Source organism: Artemia franciscana, unplaced genomic scaffold, assembly GCF_032884065.1.
Source record: "Artemia franciscana unplaced genomic scaffold, ASM3288406v1 Scaffold_941, whole genome shotgun sequence".
NCBI lineage: Eukaryota > Metazoa > Arthropoda > Branchiopoda > Anostraca > Artemiidae > Artemia > Artemia franciscana.
The window spans coordinates 174,308-199,452 of NW_027069060.1; the positions used below are offsets into that span (position 1 = coordinate 174,308).

The following is a 25,145-nucleotide window of genomic DNA, read 5'->3' on the forward strand; positions in this document are numbered from 1 at the left end:
CTTAAGATGCCCGAGGGTTCCTTTACCCCATTGTAAAATATTTTCCTAGAATATTAAAAAGTAAAATATAGAGATCCAAAAAGGACTATTTCCTCATAGATGATGTGATTCTCTTAAGTTTGTGATTTTATATTTCTCTATTTAGAACCGAGGTAGAGAAGCATTATCCTTTATACCTCCTGTACTTTGATAGTTCTCTCATTGCTAAGAAAATTGGTGATTTCCCTTCGCTCCTTTCGTAGTAGTGATATTAGAAAGTTGTCCCACAGCAAGGCACACATTGATGTGTGTGTGAATGTGTGCCCCACAATCAATCCTTGAACAAAGAGCAATACAATCTTCTTTTTAACACTAACCGACACTTCTTGAAGAGCTGATGGGTATATACTGCACAAGGCTTTTTGAGCAAAATAGTTGTTCCAAGGATTTTCCAAATTTTGCGAGGATTTTCCTTTGTTGTTGTACATACCAAAAAAAATAATATGATAATGACTGCTCAAAAACAAACTAAAACCTGATTTGTCATAAAAACAAGCTAGAGGCAAAATTGGACCAGTAGCCCCTCCTCTACGCCCCTCCCATCTCAACTGTTTTGCAAAAAAGGTGTGCATATAGCACCTTCTGAACCAGAATAACTCAAGAATTTTCAGTTTGTATGATTGAGGAGCCAAAGAGAACCAGTGCGGCACCTCCATTCCCCTACTTCCCCCACTCCCATCTTACTATTAACTTTCAACAGAACGGTAGGCATGTTGCGCCTTTTTGAGCCAGGAACATACAATAACTCTAGAGTCGTCTCCTCCAACTTTTTAGCAGAAAGATACACAAGTTATACCTTTTTTAAATCAAAATCATAAATTGATGTTCAATCTGCAGTATTCGAAGTACAAAATGGATCTATTGTCATCCATCCCTTCAGCCCCCTCGTCCCTTCTACACCGATGTTTCAAAAGGATTGGTAGGCATACTTTAACTTGTTAGAACTGAAAACGCACAATGATTTTCGATCTACTTTCAATGATTCACCGCAAGAATTTTTCGTCTATATGATCAAAGGCAGTAAATGGGTTCTTGGACCCTCTAAATCCATCTCCCATCACCAGCTCTTCAGATAAAATCAAGGCAAGCGTTCTTACTTTGACTGATCGGATGGAAAATAGAAGCGTTTACATGGCAATTAATTGGTGACAGACATAAATTAAAATTCTTTTCACCATTAAATCCATATGGAACAGTTAATTGGTGTTACATTTCGAGGCAAAGTAACGTAGTCTTAGCTTGTGCATACTACAATTTTTTAAACAACAACACAGATTGCATTACGTTTTCTATTTCGAGACAAAGTAATTAAGTATGAGCTTTTATACATGGTACATTTAAAAACTAACATCATTTATTGGGCGTCAGAAAAAAGTTGACTTTAAGAATGCAGCATATCTTGATACCATGTTGAAATTACATGTCATATGTTTATGGATCCTACCAAGTGTTTTTGCAACAGTTCACGTTGCCCTAGACATGTAAATCTAGTCTATTTTTAATATGAGCTAAGATACGCCACCAGATACAATGAAAATTTTAATAATACTTATCAAAAAGCTCTTCAGAAACCCTTCTCACGAAACTAATTCCCTTAATACATCAATAGCCCTCGTTTAAACGAACTTCAACCATTTCAAATGAAAAAAAAATAATTGATGAGATCTTTTAATGGTAGCATCTCAAATCTTGCAAAAGAATGACTGTGGTTAAATTTACGGAATTAATCTCTACTTACAGCCTCTTTAAGCGCCTCATAGCTCAACGGCGGCTCCGCTGCTATTACAAAATCATCTACGGTTGACGTAACTAAGCTGCACATTTCACCAATTTTATCTAATTCTTCAACTTCTTCTAGTTTCTCACTTCTTCCTGATCGTTTAATTGCTTGAGAGAGCTTCTTTAACATCCCTAAACCAACTTTAACCAGAGCAAGACAATAGGGTAAAATTTCCCGATGCCGACTTGAGAGTGAGGGAATTGGTTGCTCAAATTCATCACCGTCGTCACTTGCATCGGACAGTTCACCATCCGATCTTGCAGATTCTACCTAAAAAAAATATAAACTTTTTGGACAATATTCCAACTTCTGAGCGTTCAAGGAACTTTTCAAGGTAATTTTTCTTGCCAAGCAGAAGTTGACCTTTCTGAACGCTGCTCTCCAATTGAGTGAGCGGAAAAGGTCAAAGTGTTTTGTCTTATCTGCCGGACAATTAAAAGACCGTTGGATATTTCATTACCTATAAGCGATAAGGAAATAATTTTTGGTCAATGTCAGGTACCAATTTACAGGACGGGGGGAGGGAGCTTCAGGCCTGAACATTTCCTTTTCTCAACCGCCAAAATATTGTGTTTTTAATATCTTTTCAATAGCTTCTTACCGATTTTTTTACACTTTTTCGAAGCATGCACCCTCTCCCCTAACAAAAACAACAAAACACTGCAAACAGGTCTATTTGACGCTAACAGAAAATATGAAAAGGTCAATATTTCTCCAGTAAACTGTGCGCATTTTCAATTCTTCTGGCTTAGTCCCACCCTATCATAAAGCACTACCCAACTAATAGGGAAATCTAGAATAGCATGATGACGAGCTGATTCAAAACCATGATACCGAATTCATACAATATGCAGAACAGTCTAGGACCTTTTCTACGAAATTTTTGCATCAGAGTCGTTCACAAGTTTGGAACCAAAATTGACTTAGCATAAAGCCAGGCACGATTATAAATTAGATTTTAACAAGGGGGGAGACGAGATTTGAACAAGTGTCAAAACAGCAAAACCATATAAATTAAATAGGTATCATAAAAAACGGCAATAAGGCATAAATATCGTATACTTAGAGGAAAATGGGGTCTATCCTCCTTTTCTGTGTACATAAACACGATTGTTTTATTATGTGGGAGAATTTCATCATGACCAATAGACTTATACAGAGTCGGGAGGTCAATGTAAATATTACAGACACAGGCTGTTCAGCCCAGCTGGGAATCAAGAAGCTGCTCGACCAAATGCTTCCATTTGTTTCTGTCTTCTGTACATGGCCGAATAAACTCCAGTCACGCGTCGTCCTACCTGTAACCATGCTTTCGTAATCACCCAAGTGGCTCGGCATCCTTTCTGACGACGTTATGATATCATTTCACTTAAAAACCTGGTTTTTTCTTCCATGAAGAAGGGGGTTTGCTAGTAGTATCTGGCGTGTTAGGGTATCTTCCAAACGCCTCATTGCGTGACCTAGTTCCTGGAGACGTCTTTTCTCGATCAAGATCGGAACATCAAGCTTTTGTCCGCACATTTCCATCAGCCGTTGGCAACCGATTCTCAGCAATGTTCTTATTTTGCTAAGGACCCGTAGACATTTTCGGTCAAAAGTGTCAAGCCGACACTCTTTCTCTGCCTTAAGGGGCCAAATCTCATATTTGTATAACAAAATTGAACCTACATAGGCTGAATAGATCCTAAGTGTCGTCACAAGGTCGATTAATCTTCTAGTCCATAATGGTTTGCAGAGCCGGCCAAATACCGGCAAAGCTTAGCTAATCTTGTCTTGAACCTCACTGGACGCTCCACCTTTAGCCTCTATGAATGACCCCAGATATTAAAACTCTTCCACCCTCTCAATAAGCTCTCCATTGAGGAATATCGAAGCGATCTCTTTGGTTGTAAGATACTTTGTTTTAGGGATACTAATCACGAGTCCTGTCTCGCTAGTAGCATTTGATACTCTTTCTATCATATTCTGTGCTTTCTGGGTGGAGTCTGTGAGTAAAGTACCACCGTATGCATATTCAATATTAAGAATGATTTTTCTTGTACTGAAAAACCGACACAATCATCTTCTTTGAATGCGGTTTTCGTAATCCGATCTATAATACAGTTTAAAAGAATCAGCCGGACATCCTTGGCAGAATTCATAAGCTACTTGAAGTAGTTCCGGTAGTTTGGCATATATTAGTACGTTACTCAAGGTATTCTCATAGTATCCTCTTAGCAGGTCGACCATTTTTAGCGGAACACTGACTTCAAACATTATTTGTGATATCAAGGATCGTAACATCGAATCAAATGCAACAATAAAGTCGAGAAAGACTCCGAAGGTATCCAATCCGTGAATGAAACACTGGTGAAGAAGAAGGCGCAAGGTAAAGATATGGTCTATACACCCAATTCAAGGGCGACAACCACGGGTTATAGTAGTGTTACGGATGTCCTGAGGAACATACTCAGCGTTTTAGAATTTACTAAGTAAGTTTATTAGGGCTTCGACGAGCATGCACCAGACGTGCTTTGCATATTTCTCTCTGGGGTTTATATGCAGTCCTCACATGGGGGCTTTATATTTTTGAGCGACATTACGGCATTTCTGACTTCATCCATCGATGATGGAGATACATCGTAGGAGTACTATTCCACAAGTGATTGAGCTGCTGGTTGCACATTTCGGCTGGGCTGGAAGGATGAAGTTTGAGGTGTAGCCTGGCCTCTGCTACTTGACAGATCCTTGAATTGTTCTTTCTATTGGTATATTCTTTCTAGACATCCTGTGACGATAGTCTTATCTAATATTTTCATATTTTCTTTGGTGGTACTCTTTTTCTTTTTCGATTTCAGCTCTCTGTAGATCCTATATTGTTTACGGGTCTTATTTCTAGATGAAGCCTCTTCTGAGTCTATGGCCAGCTTTGACCAGTAGGCACATTTTTCTCTCTCCTTGCCAGCATATCAATTTTCTTCTAGAGCTCTCTTTCTTCTAGTGCATTAAACCGTCTTGTTTAATGCACTTTCTTCTCATGCAGGACGTTGAGTGTTTCGGCGGTGCATCACTTTATAGTGCCTGTTGTTCTCTTTCCGATACTTAGACAGAAACATCTTGGGTAGGCTAATGTCTTCCATCTTTGGCCCTGTCCTCTGTATGATTCCTCTTCTAGACTCATTTTGATCCGGTACTTGTTCCAGAACAAGAAAGCGGTTTTTCAACTCAATGTTAAAGTCAAACCAGACTTTTGGGATTTCGTGTTTCTCAGTGTTATATCTAGGAGGTAATCTAACTCAGTGTTATATCTAGGAGGTAATCTAACTTTTTTACGGTTTGATAGCTTCAGCATCAATGTTTCAGGAAGAAGGCAATGGTCTAAACCGTTCTTTGACCCGGTATCGGCTCCTCTAAACACTCAACAGTTGACAACCGATGATCTCCATGTCTAATGGATCAATATGTAATGGATCTGAGGTTTAATATGCCCGTCTTGGAATTCCCATGTAAAAGTTTAGGCATTCTTATGCTGAAATAACGCGTTCACTATGGATGATGCATATATCATGCATTGCGAGCTGAAGCAGCCGTATGCCGTCAGGTCATCTAAAACCATATGGTCCAATTTTAGTATATTTGGAAGGGTCCAGAAGGGGCCCAATAAAGATCTCCTCTAAGCAGCAGCAGACCTCATTTTAGGCACCTATCAACTGTATTCTGCAGCTGATCATAAATAATATCTTTCTGTGGGCCAGGTGAGTCACGAATAGGTTCGTCAGCAGCAATGATTGTTATATTGAAGGAACGCCCAAGCATCATGATCCCCGCAATACAGCTTGATATCCGCTCCCATTCTAAAACAGCTGACTCAACCCTTTTCCGTCTGAGCAATCCAGCCACATGTAGTAGGCCAGTTGCGTTGCTGTACCTAGAATTATAATGATAACATTTGTTGCTAGTGACTGGGACATGAATGATCTTTTTGCCCTGCTCATTGATCTTTGTTTCCATCAGACATAAGACATCCGAATTATAACGATTAAATTCTGCGGCGGTAAAAACCTGCGTTACGAAATACAACGGAACGTGCATTCCAAGTCATTATACACAGGCTTTTTGTTTGAGAATCTTCACCGACGCACATCCAGCTTGCGGATTTTTTAAGAAGGTTGTCAATTTTCTTGGGCGTCGCCTACCGGGAACGCCGTAGCCTGGTTTGATCTCTTCCGGTCCACATTTTCTATCATGTTTCGTAGGAATTTGGTTAACCGATGGCTCTACAGGCCTTCGGTTAACCGAGCGCATTAGCATCCTTTTAACTAGAGGTAGGTAGTTCGCAGGGAGATCTACTTTTCCACCGCCTTGAAGTGCCCTAAGGGATATCCCTGTCGGAAGAGAAAGAGACGGGGGCAGAATACCTAAATTTAACATTAAGAAATACTTCCATCTAAATCTAATTAAAAGATATCCAATAGGCAAATTGACTTAAAAATAGTCCTCTTACTATAAGTATTGAATTACTAAGGGCACCAAAATAAAAACATCTTTAGCCCCCTGGATTGATCTTGGGTTTATTCATACCTAAAAAATACGATTTTCTAAGATTTTCCCTCTGTTTTTTTTTTCTTTTTTTCAAAATTATGAAGCTTTTAGGGCAGTATTGTAATTCTGTCAGTCACCAAGCTGAATTGTAAAAATAAGTAAACAGCTGACCCATCAAACCCGGTAAAGCTCTTCGTCCATGAGAAGTCAAAAATAAACAATTCATTGATTCCATAGGACAGCTACAACTTCAAAGGAAAGATACGCCTTCATAAGCTGTTTGGCTCATCTCAGCTTATTTCTTTGCTGATGTTTTCCCAATGCTTCCGTTCTTTAAATTTAACGCCTGCTAGAAGCGAAAACCCCTTAATTCTGAATGCAGGTCATTAAAATTGAAGCATCGATTTTTCCTTGTTTTTCAAGACATACAAGGTTAAATAAGTTTTCAAGTAACAAATTTAAAAACTTAGAATTCATTTTCACTGTCCTTGATAATTTAAGCTCGTTGGATTCCTGCTTTTTGTAAGTCATAGAACTACTAATAGATTTACTGGTTCTGCTGTAGTTTCTTATAGATTTCGCAAATTATGTAAGCGGTTGCATTTCTTATTTTAGAACGTAATATTCTAGCAAACTAGCTTGTTATATTGTCTATATTCTTTTGAAAGTTTGCTTTTAAAATATAGGTTTTCAATGATAGATAAATCATTAAGACAAAACTCGTAAAACTTGAGATATTAAAAAGAAAAACTAATTCCCCTTCTAAGTTCCAAGGGGGTAAACTTCCTTAAAAGATTTAACTGTGATTTTCCCCACCCCCTGAAAAGAAACAATACTTCTTGGGGTTGTCTGTGCTTCTAGGCCGTATGGATGGTAAAATGAATGGATGGATGGACAAGTACATATACATTCTCGATGGTTAGATGTAACACATCAGTAGACCACTTTGCTTCATAGAGAAAACAAGCTATCGCAGCTGAGTATTATTTGCAAATAATAATCCCAGAAATCCAAGGGTTAGATCACCCTTGGATGCAAAATTATTGATATTTTCAACCATTCTGAACAAAATGCTGCTCAGACCGGCATTAAAATTCTCAAATTCCGATCAAACGACTGTTCCCGAAGTTATTACGACCACGAAAGAGGGGGGGGGGAGAAGGGCGTGGCTCCTCTCTAATACAGAATAAAGTCTGACCATTTTAGGGGCAGACCAATTTTTAGACCAGAAACGTTCCTGGAAATCAGGACGGATTAGATTTAAATTTCTTCCTCCCGCTTCGCTAAAACTAATCCTATATTTGTCTGAAGACACATTGAGAGTTTGGATTTTTAGCGTTAAAATGCACTCTTTGAGGCATCCCCCCAGTACAAAATGTTCCACCAACCCTCCTTCAATAGATGATGCGCACTCACGTATCATTAAATATCGTTTTATGAGATACGAAGCAAAGTTTTAGTTAAATAAAGCCTTAGATAAATATCGGAAACATTTTTCTGCAATAACAAGGGAGATATCACCCTAGAGCACCCTTATTCAAGCTTAACCTAAAAGAAGGCGGAATAAAGACTAATTCCTACGCCCCCCATACCCTTTCATACAGAATAAAGCGAGAAGATAATGAGGAATTTGTGAAGACAGTGCATTATTTAACTCATTGAAAGAGATTCACTCATTAAGTGAATTATCATGAAGACAGTCAGTCGTTATTTCCATACTCCTTCTTATGTTTATATGGAGGCTCAGAAAGATTGAGGCATTGAAATTCACTTTTTAGGCATCTCTCCCTCCCCCTGTCTACAATGAACCCTACTTCCCCCCACCACTTCTTCATTAAAGCTTATTTACGATTATACACTATTCTTCCTTCTTGTTATTTGTATTAATTTCTATTTGCCTTCTAAATTTTACATTTAGGGAGAATCCTTGGGGGAGGGGAGTGGATTTTTCAGGGGGAGTAAGCCTGGCTCACATAGAGAGAACATTTCAGTATCAGTTTAATGCTACAATATGCTATTTCCATATTGCCATAAAACACAACATGGTAGTTATTGTTTTTTTTGTTTTTTTTTTAGTTGAAACTGCTATTCTATTTCAACAGTTCTATTCAAACAAAATTTTTGTAAAATTTTAAGTAACTAAGGGAGAATAAATATTAGATAAATTAAAATTAACAGTTCTTACAACAAACGTCTCTTCCAACATATAAGATCCATTTTATAAGGAATTTTGTTTTTATTGGTTATTCCTGTTTCCCTTGGATTATTTTATTCCAATTATTATTAATGTTGGTGCTAAAGCCACTATTCAGACATCCAGATAGAGGATGAAAATTTACAGCTAAGGAAGATTAAATGAACAGCAAATTAACATTCCTATTGATATCTTTATAACGCATCACGTAGGTATAAAGTACGGGAGAGGCGAAGGAACTTCTTGAACGAACCCTGGAAGAAGCTCAGCCCTCCCCCACCCAAATAAAAATTTATAATAATACTCTGAAAGATAATTCTCTGGAATCTCAAAAACTACATTTTTGGTGGACCCCCCTCCTCCCGTCCGTACAAAAAAACTCTGTACCCATGACATATCATGTATCAGATCAGCTTCGTTTTGAATATTTTTCCTCTGATAATTTTATTCCAATTAAATCATTCATTATATCTCATACCATTTAGGTTTGGCAGTTTTGAAACTATCATTTAGAAATCTGAACCGATAATAACCGATAGTCTGAGTAAAAAAAGAGGTGTTTTTTAATTATTTGAATCTCTGAAGCAAAATCGTTGAAACCAAGGATATAAATGCTACAATAGCTATGCAAGAGGTAACATAACTACAGCAGACAACTATTTTAATGCACAAAAATCAAATCTATTTCATTTAATCATTTCTTCCTTTATTATTCTTATTCCATTTCAGCAGTTTACTTCAATAATTCTATTCATTAATTGTACAGTTTTAAGACCACCAATCGGAAATTCAAACAAAGAATTAGATTTTAACGATTCTACCAACGAAAAAAAGAACAGCATAAACAAAACATATAAAGGAAAACAGAACAGACGCAATTAAAAAAATAAAATAAAAATAACGAAAGTATTTTTCAGAGGAAGGTTCTAAGCTGTGCCATGAAGCAGTTACAAGATCAAAAAGTCCACCAGTCCCCAAACTTAAACCTCGTCATGCTAATTCTGAATTCCTTTTTACAAATTGCGATGAAAATGAAATAATTATGAGAATGAAATCGCAATCTTGTGGAGTAGATGAAGTATCGTTAAAAGTTGTTAAAGCAATAAAAACAATTGTTATTCCTATTTTGACTCATCTGATAAATTTATCACTTGAAGAGGGAACTTTTCCAGAAAAACTTAAAATAGCCCGAGTGCTACCCCTTCACAAAGGGAAGTAAAAAAATGACACGAGTAATTACCGACCCATTTGTATTTTACCTTTTTTTTCGAAGATTTATGAGAAAATAGTCCATAAAAGAATGTATGATTACCTCCAGGAGCAGAATCTTCTTTGTAATACCCAATTTGGCTTTCGCAAAGGACTTTCTACGGACCATGCAATTCTGAAATTGGTTGACTGGGTGAATGATGCGTTTGATTAGCGCCTAATACCCGCAGCTTTACTTTCAGACATTAAAAAAGGCATTTGACACTGTTGATCATGATAAATTACTCCAAATTCTTGAATCAATTTGTGTACGTAATGTGGCTTTAGAATGGTTTTGTTCGTATTTTATCAATAGAGCTCAAGTTGTACAAAACGTAAATGCAACATCAGAGCGCCGTCTTTTACCGTGCGGGGTGCCACAAGGTACAATAATGGGACCACTCCTCTTTCTCATCTATATTGACCATTTAAAATATTATTTATCTGAAGCTAATATCATAATATTTGCAGATGACACACTTCTTTTTGTTGCATTAGAAAATCTACCTTCTCTATTTAAAAAAATGGAAATTGCTCTAACTGAATTTGTATCGTGGGCTGGTTCCCAGTATTCAACATTAGATTATGGTAAAAAAAATTATATTTTACTTTCTAGAATCGGATCAGTCCAAACAGACATTAATTTAAAAGTAAAAATAATATTATAAACAGAGTAAAAACCAGGCGATATCTTGGATTTATTATTGATGAGAATATTTCATGGAAAGAACATGCCAAATTAATTGGTAACAAACTTTCAAGGTCCCTTGGAGTTATCCCCCATCTTAAATTCCGTTTCCCTAAAAAAAAATTCTGAAAATGATTTATCATTCTTTTTTTCATCTCCATTTGTCATATGGATGCTCTATATGGGCAAGAACTTCATCTTATGTTATAAGAGAATCCAGATCATCCAAAATCAGGCCATTGAAATTATATCACCTCTTCAGCATTCAGATAACATTAACCTCCATTTTAAACTTACTAAACTATTTGATGTGTCAAAGACTAGGGATTTTTAGATCGCAACTTTTTGTTTTAAATATTTTAACAACCTCCTTCCATCATCATTTGAAAATCTATTCACTTTAAATCAAGATTTTCATACTTACGAAACGCGAAATTCATGTGACATTGTCCACAAGACACCGTCAACAAAAATAGCTCTTTTTTAATTATATTTTTTGCACCAGCTATTTGGAATTTAATTCCCTTTGAAATTCAGAATTCAAATAACATTATTACCTACAAGAAAGCAGTGAAGGGTCACTGTGTGTTACTGTTTAGATTTGAATAAGGTGCGGTACACCTCTTTTTGGTCTGTTTCTTTTCTTATTTTTTCTTTCTCTTCGTCACCCCCCCCCCCTTTTTTTCTTTTTTTTGATAAATCCAGTTGATTCGTTGTTTCTGTTTGTTGATTGTTTAATTACTCGTTAGTTAAGTTACTGCCCTAGCCAAGCACTTTTTGAGCTTTCCTGGCAGATTATGTACAGCAGTTATGTGTTTTTTATTTAAATATATATGATTGAATTGTAATTGAATATTGAATTGAAAAACTGAAGTAAAACGTTTTTTTTTGTTTCTTTCCACTGCCTTATCAGAATCTTTTATCCTCTTTTAATATATTCTTATTACGATTGCAAATAGAAAGGTAGCGTGGTCCAAGGAATTCCTTTAAAATTACTAATTAGACTTCAAAATTGAGGACTAAATGTTAATATGGAATTTTCTTAGCTAAACCAGAATTGACCATAGATAAACTAGGACAATGTTACTTACAGAACATAATTCTTCGAACGCGTCACGTATCAAATCAGTTTCGTCTTGAATTTTTTTTCTGACGATTTCGGCTGGTTTCAAAGGAATATTAACTATTTGATCACAATTTTCCAATGCTTGCGCTGTTCTTAATAACTTCATGCCTTCGCTTCTAGGATAGGATTGAAAAGCTATTACCTGAAAAAAATTACATCAAAATAACCAGACTAACAACTTTAAATAACAAAGTAAAAAATTGTAATCAGAAGTCTATATAGGTAGACTCGTGCAGAAATGCATGGTTGGATGATGACATGTCCGGTCAGAATGTCATCTCACCCCATTGGCAGGGTATATTCCTAGTATGCAGGATGTCATGGATATCAGTCAAACTGGTGGCTAATTATGCATAGCAATCTTTCATTCACTGATAGACTGAATTCAAACTTCATGCGCAAGCTTAAAAAGAGACACAGCAAAAAAAAAACATAATAAGAAAAAAAATATGAAGAGAAACAAAATAAAAGATAAGTACATAATCCAATATTTCAGAAACAAAAAAAAACAATTAATATCAAGAAGTTCAAAAGAAATTAAACCCGCAAATAAAAACCCAAAGAACGAGTGAAAAAAAAAATAATAACAAGGAAAAGAGAAACCATTCGGATGGACATTATGGATTAAACTTGTTTGTAGGATATGTGGAGGAAAAATATTGTTAAGGGATTTAGCAAAAAAAAATCAAAATTAGTAAATAAAATTTACACAATGAGCGATAAAAAATAGGGGGAGGGGAGGAAATATACTTATTAAACGTATCTTATGAGGGGTAAAATATCCCTTCGCATCTTCCTTCGGGAAAATTTACTGGGAAAAAGTTGGGATTTTTTTTTAAAGCAGAACAAGGGAAGTGATGACTAAGAGGGGGGGGGATTAGCAAGGGGAAAGTGAATTTATTCTTTCGTTGTGAAAGGTACTACTCGTGAAACACAAACTTAACCCATATCAAAGATACTTCTTGGGCACGTTTTTTGGACTGCCTCTACTCTGTCCAATAATACCTCGAAGATGGTAGGAATGAAACAAGATGGCAGGATGCCAAGTGGGCGTACAAATGAGAAGAAAATTTTCGAACAGTGTGATTTTGGACACCTTCGCAGATTTGTAAACGAGTTTAAGGAAGGAAAATATGATATTAGCGCTGTTTAAAATATCAACAATATCGTACCCTATTTTAAATCACTTGAGATGATAAAAAGCAGTTGTTTTATTAATTCCCTAAATTTTCCTTACGATCAATTTCAAGGGGAATTCTCACTGCTTTCTAAGCGAAACTTGACCCTCTGTTTAAAGATGGGATGGATTTACGCTTAAGCTTCCTAAAAAAAAAAAAAAAAAAAAAAAAAAAAAAAAAAAAAAAAAAAAAAAAAAAAAAAAAAAAAAAAAAAAAAAGACAATTTTTATGCACTAAGCATGACAGTTCGGTCAAATTGATCCCGCAAAGTGCACCCCAAGAAGTTCCAATTATTCGAATATATCCTTTTATTAGTTGTTCCACCATACTTATTTAAAAAACAGCTTACTTCTTTAAGACCACTTCAAAGAACGATGAGAATTTTCTATTAAATGGTAAAGACGATTTACCACCCAAAATTCAAGTGCAAAAATTGATGCATATTTTAGCGTACTAGAAAAAGCGAAATGCCTCTTGAAGAGTGTATCGAGAAAAGACCAGGTTCATAATCCAATAGCTAAACCCAAATTCATAAGAGTGTACTTGGCATCTCAGCTGCAGTAATTCGTAAGATCTTATATCATAGGCAGCGCAATAGCACTGCCTAAGTGAAGATTGATGTTGGCACAATATATCTTTTTTTCTCTCTCTCTTCTGACCCAAGGCACTTCGTATAGAAGGATTTGTCGTGAAAACCTCAAAAGGGGCTCATTCAATAGGAAATTGAAAGTTCTATTGCCGTTTTAAGAGTGAAAAGTGATTGGAGGCCAACCAGCCCCCCTCACATCCATCATTCCCCTAAAAGCACTGAATCTAGATTTTGATATAGCAATTTCCTCACTATAATCCAGCTATTATGTCTTTGGGGATGACAGCCCCCTCCACCCCACAGCCCTCAAGGCAAGGGCTATAAGTTATACTAGTAGCTAATTATTAACTTAAAAGGTTTTTTGGTAGGCATGGTCATATAATTTTCGGAGGGGGCTCATTCGAATGGAAATCAGTAAATCAGAAATTAGCATGAGTGGGGCTGACAGCCCCCATGCCTTCTCAGGACCATAACATAATTTCCTCTTTAGTAAAAAAAACGAATGGATGTGGGTTGTCAGTTTAATATAGGCCTACATATGCTGATACTTGTTCCTTAAAGTCTTAATAAGTTTTGTTTTGTTGAAGTTAAAAAAGTGAAAAAATTTTTAATGGATTTTTTTTTTCAGTAAAGTAAAAATTATGTTCCGGTCTATAGAAGGCATGTGGTTTGTCAACCCTACTTATGTTAATTTCTGCTCGTTTTATTTTTGAATCAGTTATTTATTGTAATTTCTATTCGTTTTGGGTTTCATTGATCCTATGAAGCAATTATGTTGTGTTTTTTTTTTAGTCTCCAAGACGGCAATAAATGTAGATCCATAACTGCTTTTTAAACTGAAAACGGGCGGCAGTTTTAGTTTATAAGAAAAATTATTTTGGAGCCTATATCTTGTTTTATGAGTTTTTAATGTTTTTTGACAAATTATTGCAGTTAGAAATCTCCACTGTAATATTCAAAATTCTATTGCCTTTCCAGAGAAACTATCTTTGAATTGCATCACTTTTAAGAAACGTCTGCAGTTTGTATCACTTACTTGTTTGCAAAATTCTTCAACACTTTCAACAATGGAACAAACTCCCTGATAATACTGTTTATATAAAGTCCTTCCTCCAACTTTAGGGGTTTGCTCGAGAGTGTTTTGCAATAAACAGAGCCGAGGTATCATTGGGCTGAACAGTGACTTCAGCGTTTCAATGTCTGGGTAGGGCGGTGATCCAAGCATAAGTGATATTTTCGTGACATCATGGGCAATAAGTTTTGATAGTGAAGCTAGAAATAAAGATCCGATTATGATCGCAATAAAAAAAGCTCACAAAGAATCCAGAAGACTTGTAGACACTTGTCAGTTGAAGCTTCGTATAACTCTTGAAACTTCATTAATTGTTCTTTACCTTACAAGGAACATCCTATAGCCATGGGCGTAGGCAAGAGGGGCAAGACGGTGGGTACACTTCACAGAACTTATTATCCAATCCTAAAAAAAACCTTGCAAGTTAGTGTAAGGGTGAGTTCTGACAAAAGATAGCCAATATAGCTCCAATCCCGTAAGTAGCTGGCCACTTTCCCTCCTCAAAGAGCAATTTCTAGGTACACCTATGCCCCTTGCTTAGTTCAACGATCGATATCTTAAAATACAAAAATATAAATAATAATAGAATTGCCAAATTTTATAGTTTTCAAGTGGTAGAGTGCTAAGATAAAGTACAAGAGGCAAAAGGATTCTGCTCTGGTATCAAAAGAAATATCCTATCTGAAGTAGAAGATTACATATAGAATAAATTTGATTTCATATTTCTTTTTAGTCTATCTTCAAGATTTCTTGTGGTCTCTCTACTTTATCTACTTTAGATACATCTAAAGTACCTCTAAAGGACCTCTACTTTATCCCATTTATGTTAATTCGTTGGCTTCACATGTTGGAGGGGAGGCGCTGACCTCTTTCGCGGACGACACTACGATAACAGTAATTGGTAGTTGTTTGGTGCAGGTTGTACATAAGGCTAATTTAGCACTTGAACGTTTGCGCAGTTTTACAGTTGGTAGCTCCCTAGGAGTTAACGCATCTAAAACAAATTACGTTATCTTTAGTAGAACAGGTAGGTTACTTAATGGTAATAATAACATATTTTTTGGACATTTACCCATTAAACAAGTTTCTGAAATTAGGTATTTGGGGTTTTATTTAGATAATAATAACAGTTGGAAAAAGCATTGTAGTGTTATTGGTGCGAAAATGGTTAGGCGTCTAGGAATTCTGAGACGCGTAAAAAACCATTTCCATTCAAGATTTTAAAATCATTTATTTTTCCCTTGTTCATCCTTATACAGATTACGGTTGCATTCGTTGGGCCAGTTTTTTTTGTAATTATAAAATGATCCATATTTTGCAAAATAAAAGCATTTGATTGATTACGGACATAAAAGAGCAGGTTGAATCCAAAACTATTGCTAGCTTTTCTCGGTGTAATGTTTTAAATGTTGTTCAGATTCGTGACTACTAGGCATCAATTTTTGTGTTCCAGAGCATGAAACATATATGCCCTGAGTATTTTCATGACTATTTTTCCATGAATCAGGAGCACCATAATTATGATTAAAGAAATTCACAACTTTTAAGCCATGAAAAAAGGAAAACAGTCAGATCATCATATGTGGCTCAAAATCTGGGGCCTCCTGTTTGGAATAATCTGCTGGCTAGCATCAGGGAGTCTGTCACTTTTTACGGGTTTAAATATAAATTGAAAACATTTTATTTAACTAATAGATTTTGAAAGCGGGAAGTTTTTGATGTTTTTTTCGGTTTTTTTGGGGTGGGATGGGGGCTGAAACCAGTAAATAATATTTAATGGGATTATTTTGTTGTATTGTGTTCATATGTATGTGTTTTTTATATATAAGATGGGCTAGGTGGATAATCATGAGTTGTTATGTTTAGATATTTATTTATAAGATATAAATCATAACAGGAATTTGCAGCACAAGTCCTTAGGACTTTCTTTTTGCTGCAATAATTTATTAGTGGTGTCATTTTTATTTATGTTTATATTGTGAATAAAAATAAAAGTGACCTACCTACCTACCTACCTACCTATCCATTCAAATACAAATAAAGTAAACCGACTTAAATGTGCATAGCGGCTGCAAGTGAGAAAATTTAATAGTATCATTATTGCCAATCTTAATCATTTGGCTAATCCTAAACTGCCAATTAAAAAAAACACATTTTCATAGCTTGTGAAAGCATTCCTTTATTTTGCTGTATCCTGCACTACAAGCAAGAATCTGCTCATGATTTCTGCAACTAGGAGGGAGGGGATACTGCACTTCCTAAATCTTGTTTATAAGACTTTCCTTTTCTAGAAAACTTAAGAATTGTGACACAAAAAATACAATATTTCACAACTTGACCATCTTCCCTAGATAAAAGAAAAAATCACACTACACCTCCCCCCCTCTACCACATACACACTCCCTAATTCTGTAATTACGGCGTAAGTGATCCTAACATTTCAAAGTAACAATTCTTCTAAAATTTCATAGATCGGAAAGGTATTAATAACAGAATTCTAGTTGCAACTTTTTTATAACCAAAAAGTGCAACGCATAAATTATTATTTGAATGAAGGAAGAGCGTGGGCAGTATTGTTGGTAGTATGTGGCTTGGTGCTACAATGAGTTGATAACAGTATATTCGCCTCTGAAACACCAAGGAGAAATAATTTTGCTTTTGAGTCTTGCCATGCTGAAACATACTAGGGTGCCGTTCCATTTTTCAACCATAATTTACCATAGTCATTGCCACCTTCAAGATCTGCAAGAAAATGGCTCTGCCTTACCTACTATTTCCGTTTCACTATCACTTGCTGCTACTACAGCTTACCGTGTTTACTGAGTATAATAAGTGATAGCTTTCAATTTTTTTCGATTTAGCTTTCAATTTAAAAGCTAGCTTTCGATTTATATGCATTACTACTACTGTTACTCATAACTCACGGCAGCACCAAGCCGCCTGAGGCCAAAACAACCACACACGCTCCTCCTCCAGCCTAATCTAGTCAAAGCTTCACTCTTTACCCCCTTCCATGACGTTTCAATTTCTTTTAAATCCTTCCCTGTAAACTCTTCTTGCCCCAATCAGGGGCGGCCTGTTTTCATTTGGCCACAGAAGGATGTCCCACAAAAAAAATCTTTGACAATCTGTCATCCTTCATCCGTAAAACGTGCCCTGGCAATGACAGCTTTTGTCTCATTATAGCCCTTGAAAGTGGGACAGAACCATATTTTTCATACAGCGTGTTGTCAGTCAAACAGGTACCTCAAACTATCATAGGCAGCACAATAGCGCTGCCTAAGTAAAGAGCAAAGTGTGCACAATGTATTTTGATGGCACTTGGTATCTATGTGTTGGTATCCAAGTGACATATAGCGATCGCAAATTCCGTCGGTCGGTCTGTCTCTCTGTCCCAGTTTTGCTACTTTAGGCATTTCCAGGTAAGCTAGGACGATGAAATTTGGCAGGCGTATCAGGAACCAGACCAGATTAAATTAGAATTGTCGTTTCCCCGATTCGACCATCTGAGGGGGGGGGGCGTTAAGTCGGAAAACAGGGCTTGATGTGGGAGGATGTTGACCTGACCAAAGGTAACGTTTGCATGCTACTAATATTACTTCAATTGCTGCTACTGCAACTAATACTACTACCTCTACTATTACTGCTGCTACTACTACTAAAGCTAAGCGTATGAAGGTGAAAATTTTAAGGAATGTTGAGAGGATGTTGAACTAAAACAAAACAAACAATGTATATGCAGCTTGCCGGAAGAACATATCAGTTATGTCCCAGGAACTGTTTAGAGTATTAAGGCCGTGATTAAGTGAACTGATGGAACTCGAAAATCCCATGTTAAATTGAAAATTTACTTTTAAAAAGTACTCAAGTATTCATTGGCGGAAGATGCCGCTTTTAATATCAGGCCATAGCTTCTTGAAGATGCTACAAAATGTTTGAAAGGATTTTGCTCTATTTTCTCTAATTGCTTAGAAATCTTAGAAAATGTCTAGGTCTTTTTCGCAAGTGTACTCGATAAAGGATATTGCTTTTAGAACAAAATCGGTACTACCATGAGCAGAAGACAATAACCTGTAAGATGATTGGAACCATTTTTCGATTTATTTTCCTGTTTTCTAACAGTCCCCTAGAATATTTTCAGCTACCTGAAATTTTTACAAGTCGGTTGCCAGAAAGAATCGTTTCAGATCGCCGATAATACCCCCAAGACACCAAAATGACAAGCTGGTATAATCAGCTGCTTGTTAATAGAGTGTGAAATTTTCATAAATTATTTCAATGCAATGAAGAAACCTAGAAATGAGAAATAGTCAGGAGCCTTCAGTAAAGTTGTGCACACAAAGCCGAAATCATGGGGAAAATTAAATCAAAGCGAGGTATACATCTTAAAAGTGTTACCTCACATAGACACCGCCTTTGTAAAAAGTATTTGGAGCTTGGTAGATGTAAATATCCAAAATTCCTAATAATGCGGTACGCTGAAGAACTAGACAAGTCAAGAGATTTAGGTCAAGCGACAAACCTTGAGGCGGAGCAGAACCCCGTAGCTTCTTCCCCGTTGCCCTACCGGATCGTGACTGGTGGTAGAAACTTGGATTGCGACGAATTGAAGGATTGCCGATGGATTTTTGATCCTGCATTTTTCGTGCACGATCTAGAGACTTAAGTTTGGAAGCACAGGTGAGGAGGAAACAACCCGTAAACATCATAGAACCTTAACGAAATTTACACCACCAGATTCAGCGTATCAGAGAATCCTACTGTAGTTTCAAGCTCCTATCTAGAATTAAACAAAAAAAAACAAAACAAGTTTTTTTAAGTGAAAGTAAGGAGCGACATTAAAACTTAAAACGATCAGAAATTACTCCGTATATGAAAGGGGCTTTTTCTCTTCAACGCCCCGCTTTTTACGCTAAAGTGTTTTACTGTTTTAAAATCTAGAGTTAAGAGAAAGAGTCAAGCTTTAGCGTAAAGAGCGGGGCGTTGAGGAAGAAAAGCCCCTTCCATATACGGAGTAATTTCTGTTCGTTTTAAGTTTTAATGTCGCTCCTTACTTTCATTTAAAAAAACTTATTTTTTTTGTTTAATTTCTGGACGTCTTTGAATTTATGCATGGTTTGATCTTGGCTCTCCACATATAAATAATTAAAACGAAATTTGCATATTAATTTTTTGAGGCTAAATGGCTTTTTCACAGTTTTCATCGGAAGATTTTGAGAAAAAAGGAGCGAGGGAGGAGGCCTAGTTGCCCTCCTATTTTTGATTACTTAAAAAGGCATCATTTACTTATTATTTTTACGAACGTCTTTGTAAGTAAAAAATATACGTAACTTACGAATTAAATTACGTAGCGAACTTCATTATTCGTATATTTTTATTGCGTATATGAAGGGGCTAACCCCTCGTTGATACCTCGCTCTTGATACTGAAGCTTAAATTTTGTCCCAATTCCTTAAGAATGACCCCTGAATCACAAAGGCCGTAGAATTAATAGTTGAAATCACTAAAAATGCTTTAGCGTAAAGAGCGAGGTATTACGAGGAGGTTGACCCCTGATATGCGTAATAATTTCTGTTCGTTTTAAGTTTTAATGCTGCTTCTCACTTTCAGTAGAAAAAAAAACTTTTCATGTTTATTTTTTCATTTTTTTTAAAATAATGCTAGAAAATCCTGCACCCCCTCCATTGAAAGTCTCTTCCCCCATGAGAAGTTCCTCATGGAAAAATCCTCCACGGTAACCCTCTCCCCTCAAATATCCCCCCAAACCAAAAAAATCCCCCTGAAAACGTCTGTACACTTCTTAGTAACCATTACTATATGTACACACAGGTCAAAGATTGTAACTTGCAGCCCCTCCCACGGGGACTGTGTGGGAGCAAGTCGTCCCCAAAGACATAGTTATTGGGTTTTTCGACTATGGTGAATAAAATGGCTATCTCAGAATTTTGATCCGGTAACTTTGGGGAAAAATGACCGTGGGAGGGAGCCTAGGTGCCCTCCAATTTCCCATCACCCCTGGAAAAAAAATAACAAATAAACACGGATCCGTGATTTGTCTTCGGGCACAAAATGGGAAATTCCACATTTTTATAGATTGGGGCTTGAAACTTCTACAACAAGGTTCTCTGATACGCTGAATCTGATGGTGTGATTTTCGTTAAGATCGTATGACTTTTAGGGGGTGTTTCCCCCTATTTTCTAAAATGAGGCAAATATTTTCAGGCTCGTAATTTTTGATGGGTAAGACTATTCTTGATGAAACTTATATATTTAAAACAGCATTAAAATGCCATTCTTTTGATATAACTATTGGTATCAAAGTTCCATTTTTTTTAGAGTTTTGGTTACTATTGAGCCTAGTCGCTTTTTACTACAGTTCGTTACCACGAACTGTTTAAAAATGTGGAATTTTGTATTTTTTGTCAGAAGGCAGATCACGGATGCGTGTTTATTTGTTTGTATTTTGTTGTTGTTTTTTTTCCAGGGGTGATCGTATCGACCCAGTGGTCCTAGAATGTTGCGATAGGGTTCATTCTAACGGAAATGAAATGTTCTAGTGCCCTTTTTAAGTGACCAAAAAATCGGAGGGCGCCTAGGCCCCCGTGTGCACGCTAATTATTTTCCCAAAGTCACCGGATCAAAATTCTGAGATAGCCATTTTATTCAGCGTAGTCGACAATCCTTTCAACTATGCCGTCTGGGATGACCTACTCCCCCACAGTCCCCGTGGGAGGGGCTACAAGTTACTAACACTGACCAGTGCTTACATATAGTAATGGTTATTGGGAAGTGTACAGACGTTTTCTGGGGCGTTTTCATTTGGTTGGGGGCAGGGGTTGAGAAGAGGGGGATATGTTGGAGGAACTTTTCACGGAGGAATTTGTCATGGGGGAAGAAAATTTCCATGAAGGGAGCGCAGGATTTTCTAGCATTATTTAAAAAACAATGAAAAAATAAATATGGCAAAGTTTTTCAACTGAAAGGAACAGAATATCCCTCTTATTATTTTCTTGTAAATATTAATTCCTGTAAATATTCCATAATAATTTCTGTTAAAAGGAACAGAAATTATTACGCATATGAGGGGCTCACCTCCTAATACCTCGCTCTTTACGTTGAAGTATTTTTAGAAATTTCAACTATTTATTCTACGGCTTTTATTATTCAGGGGTCATTCTTAAGAAATTGGGACAAAATTTAAGCTTTAGCGTGAAGAGTAAGGTACTGACGAGGGGGTAAACCCCCTCATATATGCAATAAAAATATGAGAATTCAGAAGTTTCTTTACGTAAGCTAATTTGTAAGTTGCGTATATCTTTAACTAATAAAATGTATTTTTACTTAAATTTTAAGTAAAAAATTAAAAAAATTAAAAAAATTTTTAAATCTTAAAATTTAAAATTTTTATTTTACTTTAACTAATAAAATTTTATTTTTACCCAGCCAAATATATTACTATTTCTCGGCTGAAACATCTCACCAAAGGAAGCTGTCAATCAAAACCTTTGACAAGACTTGATAATTGGTGCTATTTGAAGTTTTGACAACCAACGGTCTCTAGAGAATTATAAGACAGAAGGCTAACCTTACTTCAATTTTGAAGCTCGATGTTTTCAAGTTCACTTAATCACGGCCTTAAAATGAAACTTTCAATGGGTGCTGAGGGAATGTTTAAAAAATATTTGCCATGTACATTCTAAGTAAAGATATTGTAAAGCTTTTATTATTTCCAACATCCGTAATTTAGTTTTTCACTTACTGTGGACAAGATTCAATCTCTAAGTACTGTCTAATTTCATTTTTATTACCACCAAACTGTTTCTAAGAAATGACAAAGTTATTATTTACGGAAGTAGAATAGTATTCATCTTGCAATCTTTTAGTGTTGTAGAGGACTAAGTTCAGTCCAATATGACAATAAGTAATGGCCTTTCAATTTCTATGCTTTGAAGTCTTTGGTTATTATTCAGCATATTTTATATTGTCCAGGCTTTTCCATTTTCTTATCATGTGTATCACAAAAACACACAATTACTAAATATTATATTACTCGGAATATCATAACATATAGGTAATTCTCCAATAAAAGTAATCAATTACTTATGACTCAACAAAAGTGATAAAACTATCCATTAAATTTAAAAGTTTTCCACTACAAATTACTAACTACTACACCGTGATTACTTTCTTTATAAGTTTAACAATTTATCTTTTGAAAAAAAACCACTAGTAAATAAATCACATACGAATTTAACATGAAATAACAGTTTTCATAGACCAGTCAGGATACTTCTGTCTCTAGACTAGGTGATTGAATTAGTACTTAAAATCCATTGAGAGTATATTGGCTTTTACATGAAACACAATTTTAAAAATCCTGTGGGTTATTCGAAAAAATATACATCTTACACCATTGTAAATGGAACCTGAATATTTATTTTTGAATTTTGTGACACAACAATGGTTCAGTCATTCTAATTGCCCAGCTTTAAATGTGGTGCCAATAAATTATATGAAACAAGAAAAGCAGAAGTCTTTATCAAATAATTCATTACATTAAAATCAGTAAAAGCTATTAAAAAAATGATTTTCCATTTTTTCAGTACAAAGACAAGTAATATCTTAAACAACGAAGGAGGCATCACTGCCCTGAGCACAAACTAAGGTTAACAAAGACACAGCGCTTGCCATTTTAGTTTCTAATATTTTTGACAAACATAAAACCTGATTCATATTGAGGAGAGAAGAAAAAAGCAAATCCAATATTATATATTTATAGAATAAACAAATTATTTCAAATTATATAAGCATTGAACTGCTTACCTATAGTTTCTTTAAAGTTTTCAAGTGATTGACCCATGCAGGTAAGATCATGATGTCGTAATCCTGAAAACGAAAGTAAATAAATATAGTCATTGACAGGTCAAACAGTTATCATCCAAAACAGTTATCATCCTAGAGATTGACAAGCTTATACCATGAAATTCACCAGGGTTGACAATATCATTTGCTAATTTTCCAATATATTCCTTAGAGTATCAAAGAAGAATTCAAATTTTGAATGATTTTGAATGAATTCAAGGAAGAATTCATTTTTTTTTACATATACTCATAAAGTATACACAGATCTTACCATAACTGGGGTGAGGTGGGTGGGTCAGGTGCTTTATTTCCTAGAATGAGGTAGGTTTAAATATCAAAATAGTACTTCTTAGGCTCCAAGCCTATTTATTTTCAAGAATGGGGAAGCCATCTTTAAACAAATATCAAAGGGGAATACCCGTTTCCTCCATTTTGAGCAGGTATATACACAGGATCAAGTCTTAGGTCTTTTGCCCCTTTGCCAATGCATATAAGGGAATATACATTTACAGACCTGAGTCAAATAACTTAATCTTCAAAAGGAATGTGACAAAAAGTAAAAAAAAAACTAATGACAAGAATGGAACAGCAATAATACACATAAAAAAACGAGAAAACATATTTTACGTGGATTTAAATCCAGAAGGATATTGCCAGTATGTATGCAGAAAGGAGGAGGTTTGAAGCCCAGCACCCTTGAGATCCTACATTTTTCAGAATTTCTGGGCACTTCTTATTCAAAATTTCAAATGAAATTTATTTTTTTATTATATCCCCTCACCCCCCCCCCCCCAAAAAAAATCTATATTTTCCTATGTATGCGTCTTTATGTCCCCAAAGTAGAACTGGGAACATTCCAGAGGTGCCATTTGGGCCAAATCGTGGGCTGGGCAAGAACTCCTTCCCCCCCCCTGGCAATTAACTTCATGTCATGTAAAAAAAAAAAAATACAGGCTTTGGCAGCACATCAATCAAATGTTCTAAGTAAAAACACATTTTCAGCACCAATGTGTTGCTTGGAAATGTACTGTAACCCAATGTGGAACTCAGCCACACTGACCTCTAAAATTAATTACAACAATGAATATTATAATCAACAAGGTTAAGTGAAACTTAAGCTGAAAGGGGAAAATTCAAAGAGACTACAGGCTGACCTTCCTAAGCAAGAAACTTTCTTATTTAAGTAAACAATATGTCAGTGAAAGTAATCTTCATTTTTATGCTGAGGGTTGTCAGAAAATTTTCGGTTTTCCTTCAGCAGGAATCTTCCAGATCAAATATATTTACAAAAAGGAAAAACATAACAAGAGCAAAAAATATTACAACACTCAAGGTAACAAGGGGAACCCCCAATGTTTAATCTTTGCAAAATCGTCAACAAGCTGGGCGTAGTCCAAATTTTTTACTAAATCATTCTCTGCAAATATCAAAATGAGGTGACTGAGATAATCATCTCCTGTTGTAGACAGTAGATAGTTTTTCACTATTTCTAGGCCAGAAAACAAACGTTCATTACTTCACTGTTGTCACAGGAAGCATGGGAGCAATACTTTAATCACTTCTGAATAAGCCACTGATAATGTCTGAAGATGGTTGACAATGTCCAGGAAGTTTTCGACTTTTTCTTCTTGCCAAGCAAAAACCGCTTGGCAATAAAAGCTTGAGATTCGAGAAGAATGTCGTGTTGAACTTCAATTTATTCATATAATTATATATTAACCTTATGTATTAACAATGGGCGACTAGCATAACTTATAGTTCTTGTCTTGGGGGTATTCCACACTGGAGGCATAGTTATTTTGCATTTTGAATATTTAAACGAAATGGATATCTCAAAATTTTGATCAG

At 35.8% G+C, this 25,145-nt stretch overlaps 1 protein-coding gene across 2 annotated transcripts in view; it reads right to left on the reverse strand.

The window, feature by feature from the left end:
• LOC136043763 (cyclin-D1-binding protein 1 homolog) overlaps window positions 1–25,145 on the reverse strand; it is a 46,074-nt gene that overhangs the window by 14,994 nt on the left and 5,935 nt on the right. For both annotated transcript variants that reach the window (XM_065728679.1, XM_065728678.1), the window contains exons 2-5: window positions 23,259–23,321; window positions 14,400–14,635; window positions 11,562–11,738; window positions 1,778–2,089 (exon numbers count right to left, since the gene is read on the reverse strand). In XM_065728679.1, coding sequence (XP_065584751.1) covers window positions 1,778–2,089; window positions 11,562–11,738; window positions 14,400–14,635; window positions 23,259–23,321 — 788 coding nt within the window. The remainder of the gene's footprint in view (window positions 1–1,777; window positions 2,090–11,561; window positions 11,739–14,399; window positions 14,636–23,258; window positions 23,322–25,145) is intronic.